Source organism: Macrobrachium rosenbergii, chromosome 35 (assembly GCF_040412425.1).
Source record: "Macrobrachium rosenbergii isolate ZJJX-2024 chromosome 35, ASM4041242v1, whole genome shotgun sequence".
In the NCBI taxonomy this organism is placed as follows: Eukaryota; Metazoa; Arthropoda; class Malacostraca; order Decapoda; family Palaemonidae; genus Macrobrachium; species Macrobrachium rosenbergii.
Window position 1 is genome coordinate 5,825,055 of NC_089775.1, and position 16,459 is coordinate 5,841,513.

At 40.4% G+C, this 16,459-nt stretch overlaps 1 protein-coding gene across 1 annotated transcript in view; it reads left to right on the plus strand.

The window, feature by feature from the left end:
- atos (atossa) overlaps positions 1 to 14,988 on the plus strand; it is a 76,660-nt gene extending 61,672 nt beyond the window's left edge. The window contains 10 exon segments of the mRNA XM_067134307.1: positions 222 to 415; positions 594 to 691; positions 694 to 756; positions 759 to 817; positions 1,074 to 1,210; positions 2,472 to 3,642; positions 3,910 to 5,438; positions 8,849 to 9,185; positions 9,318 to 9,553; positions 11,248 to 14,988. Of these exon segments, the coding sequence (XP_066990408.1) occupies positions 222 to 415; positions 594 to 691; positions 694 to 756; positions 759 to 817; positions 1,074 to 1,210; positions 2,472 to 3,642; positions 3,910 to 5,438; positions 8,849 to 9,185; positions 9,318 to 9,553; positions 11,248 to 11,416 (3,993 nt within the window). The 3' untranslated portion in view covers positions 11,417 to 14,988.
- The last annotated feature ends 1,471 nt before the right edge of the window (positions 14,989 to 16,459 follow it).

A 16,459-nucleotide genomic window follows, 5' to 3' on the forward strand; every position in this document is an offset into this window, starting at 1 on the left:
ATCCTATCTGTGTGTCTGCGTAAATACCCATCCTTTCTTTTCAAGTTAAAAGGCTGACTATTTAGTACGAGTATTTTAAGAAACTATCAAAACGATCACATTCATTACCTTGGAAAAAGTATGTAAATCATAGCCGTGACATTTGTAGCTGGTCGTTATATTGGCAAGTTTTTCCTCTCATCATTTTTCCGTAAATGTGTTAAGTAGTATATGCTTCTCAGTGTGTTCAAGCTGGAGCCTTGATGCGTCAGCTGCGGGTGATGTGGGGTGTCGGTGTTGGAGTCAGCCTTGAGGTGCTGGTTGCTCCTGAATGTCAGCACGGGGCAGCACTAGCCACCACCCTCGATACTCCAATCGCTCCCTCGCAGAACCTTCGGCTGATTGAACAGTGGAACTTTACTATCTATGATCGGAGGTATGACACCAGTTCTCCATTATTGTGTGTAATGATTAAAAGAGGAAAGGAATTACGAATCAGATGATAGCTCAGTCAGATTGATGAAAGTTTATATACGCACAAGGTACAGCGTTTTCTTTGGTGACGGGATCGCGCTGCGTGTCGCTTCCGAAGCTGAATCTCTTCCTTTCAACAGACTCCCAGAGGCTGCAGCAACTGGTTGGTCGTTGGTGGCCGCAGTGAGGTCGTTTCTGCACTTTTCGCAACTCTCGGCATGGCTTAGCGTGTCCAGGGGCGACGGCCGCCAAATGTGTTGTATAGGCTGACAGTTACTTCGCCTGTGTTTTGTTCTAAATTTACAGAGAAGCAGAAGAGCATGTGTTTCCATTGGCTTACATGGGTCAGGATACTTCGATCAAGGTGAGGCTTGCTTTGGGGTTGAATAGTAAAGGGTATGCACGATGGATATCCTTGTCTTTGCTGAATGCAAAATACTTATTGTAACTAGTACAGTACAGTAAATTGAAAAAGTAAAGTAAGACATTGTTTCTTTGCAAAGCAAAGTAGATGAAATCTTTTTTGTTTGCGTATGACGTTTGCCACGTCTTTGAGTTTTTACTGAAAAATTCAAAAAAGTCTTGTTTGAAGTGCAGATATGAAACACTTTCCTTTTCAGGTGGCCGTGCGTTCCTTACCCCGGAGCGAAAAAGTTCCAGTGGTTGTTTGCTACGAGCCACACGAGGACAGCTGTGAGGAGATGCCATCAGATGAAAGTCTTCCTTCTTGTTCTCAAAATAAAACTGAGATGGCAAGGTTAGTTTTAGTTCAAATGTGTTTATTTTTCCATTTGACCCCTGGGTAGTAGATGGTACTGGATTTGAACTCTGTGGGTCTGCAGTGGAGACAGATCTTTGCTGATGTAGCTCCTAAAACCTCACTTAAATTGTTAACATGATCTTTATAAGTCATAACATTATATATATTAATGTTGTATGTAGTGGTTTTTTGATCAATTACTTTCAATTACTTTTTCTGAGGATTTTGTTTACAGAGAGCCTTTCATCTTGAAAAACAATAATTTCAAATTAATTTGCTCTTTTTGTGAATTCATTGTGTCAGATTCAAAATCATATTTCATATTTTTTCATCTTTGTGAATTTATAATTCTTTTCAAGTATGGTGCATTCATTATATGCTTAACATAGAAGGTAATGACGTGTCAATTCGATCATTGTCATTGTAGTATTCAGAATTTTATTAAGCTTTTTTTTTTTTTAATTTAGATATGGATGTTTACAATATGAGCTGTATGGATTCATTTTTATTCAGTATTCTTGCTTTGGTTTGGCTCAGGTTAATATGTATAGAGGCACAATTTTGGAAGTTTCCCTTGCAACCATGATCAAGTTGCTGTACTTCCAAAATATATATTACATTTTTTGGTAGAGTACTTGTTCATATTTTTCATTGTGGAATTTTGAAGTTATACTGCTAAAGTTTTTTTTTTTAATATGTTGCTATATCAATGTCATTTGTGTGCTTGAATTCTTGAATTGCAAGTGAACTAGTTTCCAGTACCAGATTTTATTTCTTGACACATAAACTTACATATGTGTAGTCCAAACTCAATGAAATTCAGTACACATTCTGTGTAGTATACATAGTCATTTATAGGTTTAGTTTCTGTAAGGTTTTTCTTTGTAAATTTCTGTGAATCTTTGCATTTTTATTATTCAACGCTTACCCACAAAACTCTCAAACCGCTTGGAGTTGTAAGCCTGCTGTTTAGGAATTTTGTTATTTTTTGATAAAATAAGACAATTTCAGTGATACCTTATTCATAAAGTTACTTATTCTGTGTTGTGTTTGCTTAGGCTTTCATGTTGAGAGGTACAAAATGTGCTTTAACTGTACAGTACTGTATTTTGTTGTTTGCCTGCTTTTGTAAATTACATCCAGTGGAATTGTCTAATGATTTACAGCCCAGTTGTATTTGTTTTTCTGTTTCTGGCATTTCAAAAGTGCCAGTTTGAATCTTAGGTTCCTCCGAACTAATTGGCCTAAACATTTGCAGGGGTGATGAAGATTTACGGAGAAGTGTTATGAAAGCCAGGTTGGCGGAGAACACCCGTGTAAGTCGAAGCGAATCGCCGGACACACAACTTGGAGAGAGCCTGCTGGATCCTCCTCACTCCCTCACTCGCTTCCCTCGTCGCTACCAGTCTCCGGTGCGGTCGGGGTCCCCTTCCCTGGAAACTCCCGAGCATTTGATTTGTCGCCACAGACACCCAGTACCCCCCAACAGCAGACCTCCAGACGTAATGCCACTGGGACCAAGTGCAGCCCGTCACCCGTTTTCTTGGACTCAAGCGCGTTACCCGGTTCCACCTGTCAGTCTCCATCCGACCTCTCTGGCCTCAGTGTGTCCCTCCAGCAGTGGAATCCCACACCAGCAACAGCAGTCAAGCCACCACATGCAGCATTGTCCTTATAGAATAGATTACTCTGGAGCCAGCCAACATTTTCAGAGGCCACACCCTGTCTACAATCGTCCACAAGTGTGTCTGTCACAGCCGCAGTCTATCAACCAGTTGCATCTGCAGAAGCCCCACTCTTCCCACCACAACCTCCAGTCGTTGAACTTCGATCAGCTTCAGAAGCAGCAAGGCAGCTTATCACCTAGAGGGGGCAAGTATCAAAATTACCCCGAGTACCAGTATAACGATCAGGCGGAGTCAAGCAGGGATTATGTCGGACCCTCCAAGAGATACAAAAGCACGAGGCTGCTCAGTGATGGGTGTTCCGAATCCGATTACAGTTACAGTTTTAAACCTAGAGGAGATTGCTCTGAAATGTCCAGAAATGTCCAAGGTACAAGTAGCTCCAGCGTACAAGGGGGGTCTATGCAGCGTCGGGAGGAGGGCGAGAACTCTAGCGAGTGGGAGTGCAAGAGGAACGGTCACAACGGAAGTAGTAGTGCTTGTCTTCCACAGCTACCAGTGGAGGCAGAGTCCCACTCTGGAGAACCAACCCAAAAGTCCAGCGGGAAGGTCGGTGCCGGCCTGAAGCGCGGCTCCTCGTCGGGCGAGAAGCGCTGCAAAACAGAGAAGCTGCTTCCGAAAGTGATAGACGATCAGTTGAGGCCTTGCTGTTCACACACTGGCAAACATTTGTGTTCCAGTATGGAAGATCTGTCTGAAGTCTGTGATAAGGAACCCGAGAGTTCGTGTCACTTACACTCTAAGGTGGGTATTGACTTGAATTTTCATGCTCATGTAGCTCTGCTGATTTTTTGTCTTCTAAGTCCCCGTGGTTATCTCGGGCTTTGAAATCAATAAAAGTTCCGAATTGTGTTCAAGGTAGGATGTAAAATTCTACCACTTGCAGTTTCAAAGCCTTAGCTTATGTTTATATTTCTGTATCAGATATAAGAACAGCATACTCTTAATTTAGGTATTGGTTAGGTGTTACAATAAAAGACATTTATTTCTGTTTTTTCTCTTGTCTTTCAGGATATTAAACAAGAAATGAAACACAGAGGTGATGTTAGTCCTAGCCACTTGTTCCGTAACAAGTTCAACTTTGACCTAACTCCAAAGGAAACTATGGAAATTTTGAGTGTTCTGCGACAGTCTAGTAACAGCCCCAGGAGCCATTCAAAAGTTCGTTCTCCTAAAGGTCATTCTGAGATGAAAAATTTACATTTAGGCCTAGACCCTGATATGAAGTCGGAGAAGCAGTTGTGGGCTAATAAAGAAATGGAGCGAAAAGTACTGGAAGACAAGGGAAAGAGGCTAGAGGGCCATTTTGGGCTCGATTCCGTGAAAGTCGCTAGAGAGTGGGAAACGGGTGAAGCCCCCTCGACAAGTTGCAAGAGCAGCCAACTGGGACCAAGCTATCTCTCATCCTTGGGATGTTCCGAGCACAGGAACAGTGACAGGTGCCAAAACGAAAATCGGGGTAGAGGGGATGCGCGGGAGTTGACCTCTAGTCCCGAAAACCAGTTTCTCGAAGCCATAGCGCTCAGTAGTGAGAAACAATGTGATATTCCTAGTTGTAAGACTTTAGTTGATAGTTGTGAGCCATTGTGGACCAGAGTTTGTAGTGATAATGCTTGTGATAATGATAGTGATTTAATGAAAAAGGGAATTATTTATGGTTTGGAAGAAGGATACAGGGAAAGTGAAAACCAGCAGTGTGTTGAAGCTAAAAAGATTACACTGAAAACCAACTTTTATACTGCTTGTAGCGAGCCAGCCAAAGCCCTCCACTGTCAACCACAGAAGCAAGTATCACATACGCTGAGCAAGAGTCCATTTATTGCAATATTATCTAGCATCCAAAATGAGTACAATCAAGACATTACGGGAGAGCAGCTGCATATGACGGGCCACTCAAACGCCACTTCCAGCACTAAGGAGACGGCGAAGAGAGTCTTGAACTTCCAAGATGATGAAGAGACCCACGTCCACCAGAAAGCCAAGGAAGACATACCATCAAAAATTAGCATTGCGAAATCTCACCTGGACCAGAATGACTGGAAGACTGGCCGTGAGACCGGCAAGGAGAGTGTCGTGCGCTCGAGGGAAACTCGAGAAGGATTTGTCAAAAGCGCGAGCTTGCTCAAACACCTGATGACGCGGGGTCATCCATCACCACCTCAGGAGAATTCTCAGGATGATAGGCCATTCATTTTAGACGGCAGTGAGCTTGCAGATGCAAAGCAGTCACCTGTGCAGCTTGAGACAGGTCAGAAAATCAAGCAGATTGAAGACGACAAGCAGGTTGGCAATGACACGGAGATGCAACTGGATGACTTAATTAGTGAGGATGATGAGGTGGAGAAGTACTGCAACATGAAAGGTGTCACTATTCCATCTGCCAGTGAGAAGGCTCAGTTCCGCCGCTCCTTAGACTCTGCGACAAATATGGTGTTCCACAGCAAGACCGGGCTACCCCTGACGTCCTCTCCAGCACCACTCAGAAAGGGAAAGCGATTTGACTATGACTCCAGCCTCGTCAGTGTAGCGGCAATAAAGAGGTAGTGTGCCTTTTGCTTTATGACGGTAGTCTTTGTCATTTTAGTCCTGTTCTGAAAACTGGCAAATCTAACTTACAATATGGCACAGGTCAGGAGATTTGTCATCAAAACTACGGTACAGTACTGTATGTAGGCTATCTGAAGAGTAATCAGTTCTATTTTAAAGCAACCATGAGTATCTTTGCTTTACCCATTACAAAGCGTTTCCTGAGATGTTTTGTTATGATTTGTACAGTGGACTTCAGCTTAAAAAAAGGAACATTTATGACATGCGATAACTTTGTAAGATAGTACATGTAATGCTTAAGTATCCCTTTGCAGTACTCATGGTTCTTTGTAGCATTTATCCTTTTGCATCTTGCTGTCTCAGTTATATTGTGGTTAGATTATCATTCCTCCTTTGTGAAAAATCATCTCTTGGCACAGCCCCAATTTAATTTTGTTGTTTTTATATTTTGGGAAAAAAGCATCTGAGTTTCCATGATAATTACAAATGGTTAGAAAATTGACCCATATGTTGAATACAGCTACTTGAGACACTCAATTGAGTAGATTTTATGAAGAGTTCCACTCGCTAAATGTTGCATAGCCTAATCACTAGGAATAATATCATAATTAATGGCTTGAAATTTTCCCTTTATAGGGTTAGACATGAAGTTAGTCATTGCCTTTCTTTTGTCATGTGTACTTTAGCCAAAATTCCCATCTATTGTAGGTAATTTTTTCTAAATTTATGAGAATTTAGCTTATTTCATCGTTAAGAGCTATCAGAGTTTTGGCTTCGTGCGACAAGGAAGGTTGAATGTCCAAAAAAGGCTTTTCATTTCACCCACTATCTTGTCCCAGGTTTTGACTTTGCTTCCTGTGAGCCTTTGTAACATTTCTCAGTAGTTGAAGGTCCTGTAGTAAATGTAGTATTGCTGTATTCTTGCTCTTCCTGATTTCTGTTTTAGGATTTATGCCCTCATTTAGTGGTCTTCATCTTAGCCTTTTAGACCTTGATTTTGTGCTCCTACCAATGGTCTTTGTCGTGCTTCTTTTCTATCTACTGTTTTACCAGCTGCTAGACGCATCTCTCCGCAGCGTCCACATTTTGAACCCTGGCCATTGTAGCATTATGTAGACACACCTCTTCAAAATCTCCTCCACTTCCTTTTTAAGTGGCTGTGTCTTTGCCGCATAACATCATGACTTTTGCTATTTTAACTGGGTACATTTTAGTTACCACCCCTTTCACTTGGTCCAGGATGTTTCCACTCTCGTGTCACTAACCTCTCATTCCCTGCTTCACAGCCCAGTGTGTTTATGAGGTAACAGAAATATTCTAAGCTTTGGAAACATCTTCCACTAAATATACTCACCCTCCTTTTTCTCGCTTGCTCTTGTACGTTTCAAGCATCGAAAACCTCACCGTTCAAGTACATTTCACAGTCCTAGATGTATCTTAGGATGCCATAAGGTGCATTTGAAAATACAGTGTTTTTTCTCCGTCATGAAGCCACATGACAGTTGCTGATTTAAGCAGTTTTCTCGCTTTTCCTCCAGGCCTTCTCCTATGTTTTTGAAGTATGTCCTAGCTGTATGTATACTGTACCTCTATAATTTCACATTATAATATTTATGCTTTTCTTTGTCTTCGTTTTTCCATACTTCTGGCCTCATCACTTTCGTAGGTTTGCATGTACAGTGATACATTTTCATCTGTTTATTAATTTATTAATAAATAGAAGAAAACCATATTGTTTGGAAGCTTGAATTTCAAGTCAATGGCCCCTTTGGTGGGCTTGTTCCACATCCATCTTATGAATAATAATAATAATAATTATTGCGTGGGGCTTTCCACTTTTCATCTTGACTTTCGTTGTTGAAATCATTTCCTTTTAATATTTCTGTTTCCCCACAGTGCATTAGATTTGTAATATCATCTTTCCATAATTGGTGCATGTTGACAGTATACTAAACAAAAGATGAGGCTTATATACATATGAGTTATGTTTTTTTAGGTTAAAGTCATTGGTAGTGTCCTGCTGCTAGATTTGAACTGTACAGTTTATCCATGGAGGGGTTAATGCCGTCAGTGTCTCTCATGCAGTACACTGTGGGCGTTACTTAAGGTTCTTTGCAGCATCCCTTTGACCCCTGGCTGCAACCTCTTTCATTCCAATTTACTGTCTTCCATATTCCTTTCCACTCTCTCCTAGTGCAATTATGAGGTTTTTCTCCTGTTACACCTTTCAGACCTTCTTGGTGTCAATTTCTGGTTTGGCGCTGAATGACCTCATAGGTCCCAACGTCTGGCCTTTGGCCTAAAACCTATATTCTAATCTATTTTGTATGTTTCTTTAGGAAAAAGTCCTAGATAGTGTCCCACCACCAAACTCCCTTAGGGCAGGCTTGAAGGATTTGTTAATCCATGAAGGGTTAAAGTGTAGTCACGTGGTTTAAGAAGTTTGACAGGTAGACAAGAAAAAAGCAGGTGGTAAAAGGCAGTAAGCAGTCGGCAGTTGATGTGCTAGTTGTTGACATGGAGATTCATGCACTTTGAGAATCGGATACAACATAAATAAGTCCTGTTTGCAATTGTATTGACAAAAAATCTGATGATTATTTTAGATACAATTATGCATCACAGAATTTTAAAGATCTTTACAGTATTGTACCTCCGAAAATCTCGTATAAATCAGTGACCATTGACTTTGCCAGTTTTCAGCTTAATAGAAGATACGATATCTTTAGTGGACAATATTCTTTTTTAATGTAGTCTTGAGATCTCAAGTACTGTGCAGCATTTAAGGCATACCACCTTCACAGCGCTGCGTGTGCTTGTATAGTATTTTATAATCACATTTGTGTTTTGACATTTATTTCTAATATCTTGATATCATTTTATGTTAGTGTATTCTTCTTTACTCGTTTTTTTGTAAAGGAATATCTCTATTTTTTTTAGTATATTGTCCCTCAGTCCCTTGAATTTTAAGTTTTCCCCGTGCAGAAGTCACGGGTAGAAGTTGTACGATACAACTTGCTGCACTTTTTTCAATTCAAGTACTTTCTGTTTTGCATTTTATTGGTTTTCTAAGGAAAACCAGAACTGTATCTTGTCACATAATTTCAGACAGTTTCTAAGACTGAACAAATCTTTGATTCATTGGTTATAGATTTAATGCAATGTTTCGTTTCAAAATTGTTCATTGACTGCAAAATTTGACAGGAATTAATCTCAATTGTGAACACTTTCCCCCCAAAAATGACTGTATTGGCCCATTTGAATTTCTTTCGAAAGAAGTGAGCCTCACTGGTTCATTTTCAATGAAGTCCACACTTTCAAAGTCCTCCAGCCTGCATGCCTAGCGTATGGAGTAAAATAGGGACCTGTTTTACCTCACTGACCACTTGCAAAAAAATTGTAGATCGACATCGTTCCACTGCAGTGCATTGTACGCCTGTGACACCGAAGAGGAAGAGGCATATACTATAGAGATGCACGCAGTATGCCACGAACACAAAGCCGCTCGCAAGTTGCATCAACTGTCGATGTCTGCGCCAGCTACTGTGACATGTTCAAACCTCCTGGGCAGCTTCGAGGAGTGCGTACTGAACGGTCGACTGGAGCCTGTGTCCACTGTCCAGGGTTTCACGGCAGAAATCGCGGCCTCGGGGGCCTTCTGTCCAAAGCGCATTACAAAACCCGTTACAGTCTTTTTCTACACACTCTGTGATAATGATCAGATCTCATCTCCGTACATGGTGAGTGATTCGCTTCTCGCCTTTGGCGTTTTGCCTTGTGTTGGAAAACTGTTTTCACATTTATTTCTGAGTTTTAGAGGTAGTATTTCTCCAGTACGGTTCACGACAACAAAAGTTTCTTCTCTTCCACAGGGTCACATCAATCTTGGCAAGAAGGGCTACCATGTCCCCAGCAAAGGCACGGTACAGGTTACATTGTTCAACCCCCACGGAACGGTGGTGAAGATGTTCGTTGTAATGTATGATTTGTCAGATATGCCGCCCAACTCGCGTACGTTCGTCCGTCAGCGTACGCTAAACATGCCAGTAGGGGCCAGTGATGCAGATGATAATGCTCATCAATGGCTCCGTTACCTCATACATCTCAGGTTAGTCAGTCTCTCTCTCTCTCTCTCCGGTAGTGCCGTCAGTGCACCTCACGTGTGCACTGTAGGCGTTACGTAAGGGTCTTCGCAGCGTCCCTTTGCCTCCTAGCTGCAACCTCTTTCATTCCTTTTACTGTACCTCTGTTCATATTCTCTTTCTTCCATCTGACTTTCCACCCTCTCTAAAAACTGTTTCGTAGTGCAACTGAGGTTTTCCTCCTGTTACACCTTTCAGACCTCCTTACTGTCAGTTTCACTCTCAGCACTCAATGACCTCATAGGTCCCAGCACTTGGCCTTTGGCCTAAGTTCTCTAATCTATTCAATTCTATTGCCAAGAAATTCTCAATCTCATGAAAAACACTTGTATAGTAAAAATCCACAATTATTTAGTAAAGTTTAAAAGTCTTTGCTTTTGTACTTTACCTAGTAATATAGTTTACAATATATTGCAGATTTTTACTACATAAACTTTTTTAGTTATAAAAGCCATCAATGATTCCACATTTATTATAATATAAAGAAACTGCAATATTTTGCATTCAAGCAGAGGGTATTACGCAAAGATTATTTTGGATTTCGTGAGGTCTTAAATCATTGACCTAACTTCATCGGGGGTAAACTCATAGCAGCTTAAACTCAAATACTAAATACCTCTGCTGAATCTCATTAAGTTTATGCAGAATCACATATAGTTTTCCATGTGAGTTAGACAAGAGTTAGTGTGTTAGAGATCTGAATTGAGATTAGGTAAGTATATTGTTTTTTGGACACCATGTAAGGCACTTTACACAACTTGTCAGATGTTTGGTTGATCATTTAAAATTGTATTAAGACATTTACCAGGAACTGGCACAGATTGTATGATGGTATAGCTGATGAGAATGTTTCAAAATTTAACTTGAAATTGTCTTTTTACAAGAGGAACAAACTACAGTACGGTAATTCTTCTGTGAACTATGCAATATACAGGCAGTCGCCGGTTAACGAAGGGGGTTCCGTTCCCAGCCGACGCCACTAACCGAAAATTGGCTATATTAGCACTAATGACCCACTTAATGGTGCATTATAGCACTAATGACCTGCTTAACAGTGCATAATAGTACTAATGATCAGCTTAACGGTGCATAATGGCACTAATGACCCGCTTAATGGTACATAATAGTACTAATGGCCTACTTAACAGTGCCGTTAACTGGATATCGGCGCTGCTAATCGAGATCGGCACCACCGTTAAACAGAGATTGGCACTGCTAACCGGAGATTGGCTTGGAAAATCGAGTTAACAGCATTGCTGGACAAGTGCCGTAAAACCAGGTCGCCGTTAACCGATGCCACCTGTAACCAGGGTCTGCCGTACTTCGAGTTACAAGTTTTTCTAAATGGTGCCTCAACCCTTGCTTTCAGTATATGACTACAGAACTATACACAGTGATTTTATTTCCATTTTTTATACGAATAAAACATTCATTGGCAGTCCACAGTATGTTTTCGTACGCTCCAAAATATTTTCAAAATCCTTGCCTAGAAAAGACACAGTACCTTTGTTTAAATCCTAAACTGGTAAGATATGATTTTAGTTAATGAATGCAATATTTTTTGTCTACTGCAGTATGTTTTCAGGATCCAAATTGGACCCTTCTGAAAGATTTATACCTGATTGTATCTTCTATTATCTCACTGGTTTGATCTTTGCAGGTTTGTCAGTTCCAAGTCTGGCAAAATCTACCTCCATACAGATATTCGCATGTTAATCCTTCGAAAGAGCGATGCTGATGCTGCCACATTGCACAAAACCAGCGTCCCCTATGAACTGCGCTCGTTCACCCACGGTCCAACGAATCCAAAATTTTCTCCCAGGAAGTAAGAAGTTCAGTCTCTAACACTTACTGCCATTTTGCTATCGCAGGAAGACATGAACAGTGCCATGTAGTTTTCTGATGACTGTGAAAATTATGTCGGACACAACATTTCTTAAAAAGCTTGTTCTAGAACAATCCATAATGATATTTTGAAAAAAAAATAATAAGAGAAACTAAAAAAAGAAATGCAAATGTGATTTCTGAATCATCATTGGAAAATTTCCAACATGGATCTATCCCTCCTCCCTTCCAAAAAAAAAAATGATAAACGAATAAAAACAAAGAGAAAATTATAATTGTGATTATACTGCTGAATCTAAAGTAATTGTTCAATGAGTGTCAACTTCCACAAGTGTAGGGTTGCCAGATGGGTGTCCAGGAATATTTGAACTCTCATGCTTCCAGTTGCTAAGGACAAGTGAGATGCGGTTTTGACTCAAAGTGCCCTTGCGTGATCCAGTTTGTATAGAATGTTTGTGTTGATATTTTTATTGGCTTACCAAACAGCATCATCGTATTCACATTCGGTTCCATTCTCTTCGGAAGAGCTTAATTGGCTATGCATTACGAAACATTTTATATCTCGGTGGAGCATGCATCGATATGGAACAAAACTTGGTCAAAGGTGCGACAGACGCAATCGTCTGATCTTGTGATAGTTCTTTTTTTAAATGACTTATTTAGATGCTGATCTCAGTAATGCCTTTAGAGTAGCATATACTTTTTAAATCTTTAGTGTTTGTTTTCACGAAAGCTTAGGAACGATTATTGGAGAAAGTGTTCGGAAATTTATGTTATATATATATATATTTGACTACTGTATTTTCATTTTGTCTTCTGTTGGACATTTTAGCTTTTATCAAAGATGCATGGCATTTATGTGCACAAAGTTTCGTGGAACTAATATTATCAAAAGTAATCCTAGGCTGTTCGCAAATATTTTACTTAAATATCGAGAGTGGTCTCTTGTCATACAAGCACGCTGCTACCAGGCTAATCGTGTGCATTGGAGCCCGGCTACCAGGATGGTTCGGTTGCGAAATGATCGCAAGGTAAACAAAACGCCCATTTGAAAATTTTTCTCTCCTCGTTCCAGTTTGCTTGCAATGAAGACAGGGACACTTGAGTAACGTGCCTATAATGTATGTTTTTGATGTATCATGGATGATTGGACAAAGTGGTATGACTTCTGCTGCTCATTTTTAATGGTGCATATCTCCCAAAGAGACAAAAGTTGTTTTCAGCAGAAGGCAGCGGAATAGCGGAATCTCTTGTCGAGGGTACTGTCGTGTAATTTTTACTTTGGTCCAGTTTTTTTTCTTTTTACAAGTTTTCATTTTATTTATTTAATGGTAGATACACTGTAGGTCTTACATTGTGCTTTTATGAAAAGGATTTTTTATATATTAAATGTTATGGAATGTGGTTAAGGAGATTTACGGAGAATCAAAGTGGACCTTTTTATTTTATTTTTCATTTACTGTCGAAGATCTTTCTGGCTGACTTTAGAAATTTGTTTTTGATTCAAAATGGAAAATGAACATTTGTTTTGAGCAGAACATTGGTGCAGAGAAACTGTTATGGATGAAACTTTTGATGCAATAGATTGTCTGGAGACACACCTATTGTAAGATACACTGTATGTAATTTATGGAAAATGAATATTTTGTGTACGTACTTTCTGGTTGATATTGTGGTGCACAATATTTTACACTATGGGTTCCATTAGAAGTCTGCTGTTCACGTTCCTCTCTGTGCACGGCACTTGTAAGAATTATTGTGCTGAAGAGGTGCGTGTCGGTGTACGGACATCAAGGTTTTCATAGATTCATTAGTGAACGATTGATCCATTATGCCTGCAAATTAAAATCCTAAAGATTTTTAGAAGTATGCATTACTTTTATTGCCTGAGAGTTATGAGTTTGGTGTGTTTTCATTCTAAGTTTTACCTGCGTCTCTCTCTCTCTCTCTCTCTCTCTCTCTCTCTCTCTCTCTCTCTCTCTCTCTCTCTCTCTCTCTCTCACACACACACACACACACACACACACACACACACACACACACACACACACACACACACACACACACACACACACACACACACACACACTCTTACTTACTTACTTTCTGCCGAACAGAAAAGAAAGTGTTTCCAATCTTATTCGCATGTAATTTCAGGATATTTTAGTGCTGTAGATAGCGCAGTTCACCAACCCCACAATCTGCAATGAACACAGAATTTGTATTTGGTACACCACGAGTCAGTAACAGTGTATACTGTAGTCGCTATATCATTCTCTGATAAAGACATCGTACGTATTTAACTCCGTTATTTTATTCTCGTAGGAAATTGAAATATATAGAGCTGCTGTATCGTGTATAAAGAAAACGGTAAAATCTCGATTAGACGTAACGCTCAATATCGTAATAGATGGGTTTTATGCAACCATTTTAAACATATCGCATAAATGTTCAGATACATTGTATGTATAATACTTGAAGTTTTATAACTTTGCTGTATATTCACACTGGAAGACTCTGCTCTCCAGTTGCTGCAAATGACGGTACTGACTATTGTTACTAGGTCAAATTCAACAAGTCCAGTTTCTTGAAAGCCTGTCACTGTGTTTCTAAGTTTCCTTTGAGATAATAGGCACAAAAAGAGATTTGATTAATCCATCACTACATTTCTCCTTTGTTCAGAACGCAGCATTTGAAAGTGACTTCGGTTTCACGCCAACCAAATATTACCAAGTTGCAGGCCCAGTCGAAACGCAACAGTGCCTACTGCCAGGTGTCTGAATTAACCAGACCCAGTTACAGACAGGAAATGCCTGTCCTGTCGATGGAAATACATCCGAGTCATCCATCATGAGAAAGAGGAGAGAATTCTCCCAAGATTTTTCCTACATTGCTTGTAAAAAAGTCTTGTTAAAAAAAAGTAGATTCAAATTCAAAAGTGTTTTCAATTAGCGTTGCTATTGTTGCCATAGAAATTCTAGTTCCATGGAACCAACAGGCATTGAGCCGTTTGTAATACCGAGAGCACTCCGGCTGATAACTGGGCCTCTTGACAGTAAGTCTCAAGGAAGGTGACCATCAGGTATTTATAAAATCTTCCTCTGTCTTTCTTCTCCTCAGCTTTAACTTTATAAGTGTAAATAATTGTACAAAGTGAATGTTGAAAAATATCATAGAGTATATGATAGGTGTGTAAGGATTCAAGGACTCATCAGTGACTCAGTGAATTTTCTTCTTTTGTTCCACCAACGATTGCGTTTCAGTGAAGGGTTGATTTAGCCCGAGACTCTCGCCCTCGTTTGAGTTACGTTCATGGAAAGAATAATAGAAATTTTCAAAGCGGCTTTTAAACATTTGTTTTTCCTGATGAGCCTTTGAGCTAGTCTCCTAAAGGAAGTCTTTCGCCATAGTTTATAGATAATCCCTTGTCCAAACTCCCTCATCGGAGTATTTGGCAGAAGATAGTTTTTATTACAGCAACTGAATAGTCTACATTTATTTATATTAATGATTTACCTAACTCTGTATGTAATTCAGAATAAAACTGTAGTTCAAAGTCGTCTTTGATTTCATACCTGTAATTGTGATGTGGGTTGCGGTTTTCTACACTTATGTTGTAAGGCTGTGGTCCCCAAACTACAGCCCATGGTGGCTTCAAGCATTTAGAAAGATAATTTGTTGCAACAGAATACAAACTTCCACCTTTTATGTAGGAGTATTTCTCAGCGCAAGCTGGAATTGGTTGCTAAAACACACATAACAAAGTAGTTAACTGGTGTGAGAGATGTAGATGGTGGAATATCCTCACTCATCTGGTGTCAGTAAGCATTTTGATTCATATCTCATTGAGTACAGATGTCTTGCTTGCATTCCTGCTGACTGTTGAGTTGGTACTTGTGTTTTGAAGTTTTTTTTTTACTCTTGTCAGGAAAAATAGCATGCTTATTTAAAAGAGAGTAGAGTAAAAGAAGCTGGTTGCAAGTGCTTCCTTAATCCTCAAGAAGCTCTCCTATATTTTCCTCCCATGGGTGGAAAAGAAGGGTTCTAGAAGATGCCTTACTAGAAGTACCTTAGTATTTAAGTGAGCACCTTCTCTTGGTTGGGGGAATTAACAGTGTTTGCCACCTCTGGGTGTTACATGCTGTGTGTAGGGCTGGCACAGGTCTCAACAAGTAAGCCTGATACTCTATGAGTTGACCAGTCCTTCTCAGACAAGGAAGGCTTTCCACTTGTGCCTTTCCAGAAGTGTGCACAGTGTAGTCAATGCTACCCCTTTCACTTGGCATGTGTACTGTCTCAGACCAGGGGTCGCCACTATACGGTACCCACTGGACATATCATTTCTGAGTGAGATTTGACAGGTTTCTGGTAAAGGGTTATATTTGCATAACAGCACGTGGCCAAGGGTGCATTGGCTGCTGTGCTGTGGTTGTGTGCCATGGACCCTGTAAACATGCACTGGAGCAAAGTGAGGGACCTTGGAAGTACACCTGTGAGGGACTGTCTTGCTAGATGAAAGGTCTATGCTTCAAGTTGGTGAAAGGTCCTGTGGGTGTTTGCAAGGGCATCCACCCTTAGTGATCCTCTCTCCAAGCTTGCTGTGTGTGTAGGGACATCTGAAAGAATCTTGCTGAATGCAGAAGTTCCCCTAAGTTCTCCACCTACTGAAAAGGGGGTGATCTGGGCTCCCACATGAGCAGCTCATTCATCCTAGGATTGTCGGCAGACAATAATCCTCCTTGTCTACATGCATTTTGGGATGCCAGACAACACTACTAGCCCTGCAAACATTGCAAGACTCTTTGAAGTCGCTTCGTACTGTGGCTGAGCAACAACATCCGTAGTGACTTATGTCAACAATAAGTAGGGGAAAGGACAGTTTCCCTTCTTCTCTGTCAGTTGGCAAAGCAGATGCATGAGTGAATGGATCAACCTACCCCCCCACCAGACACACAAACTTATGTAGGCTGAAACACTACGTTACAGTACAGTATTAAGTCCGACACCGTATGGCATTGAATGACTGT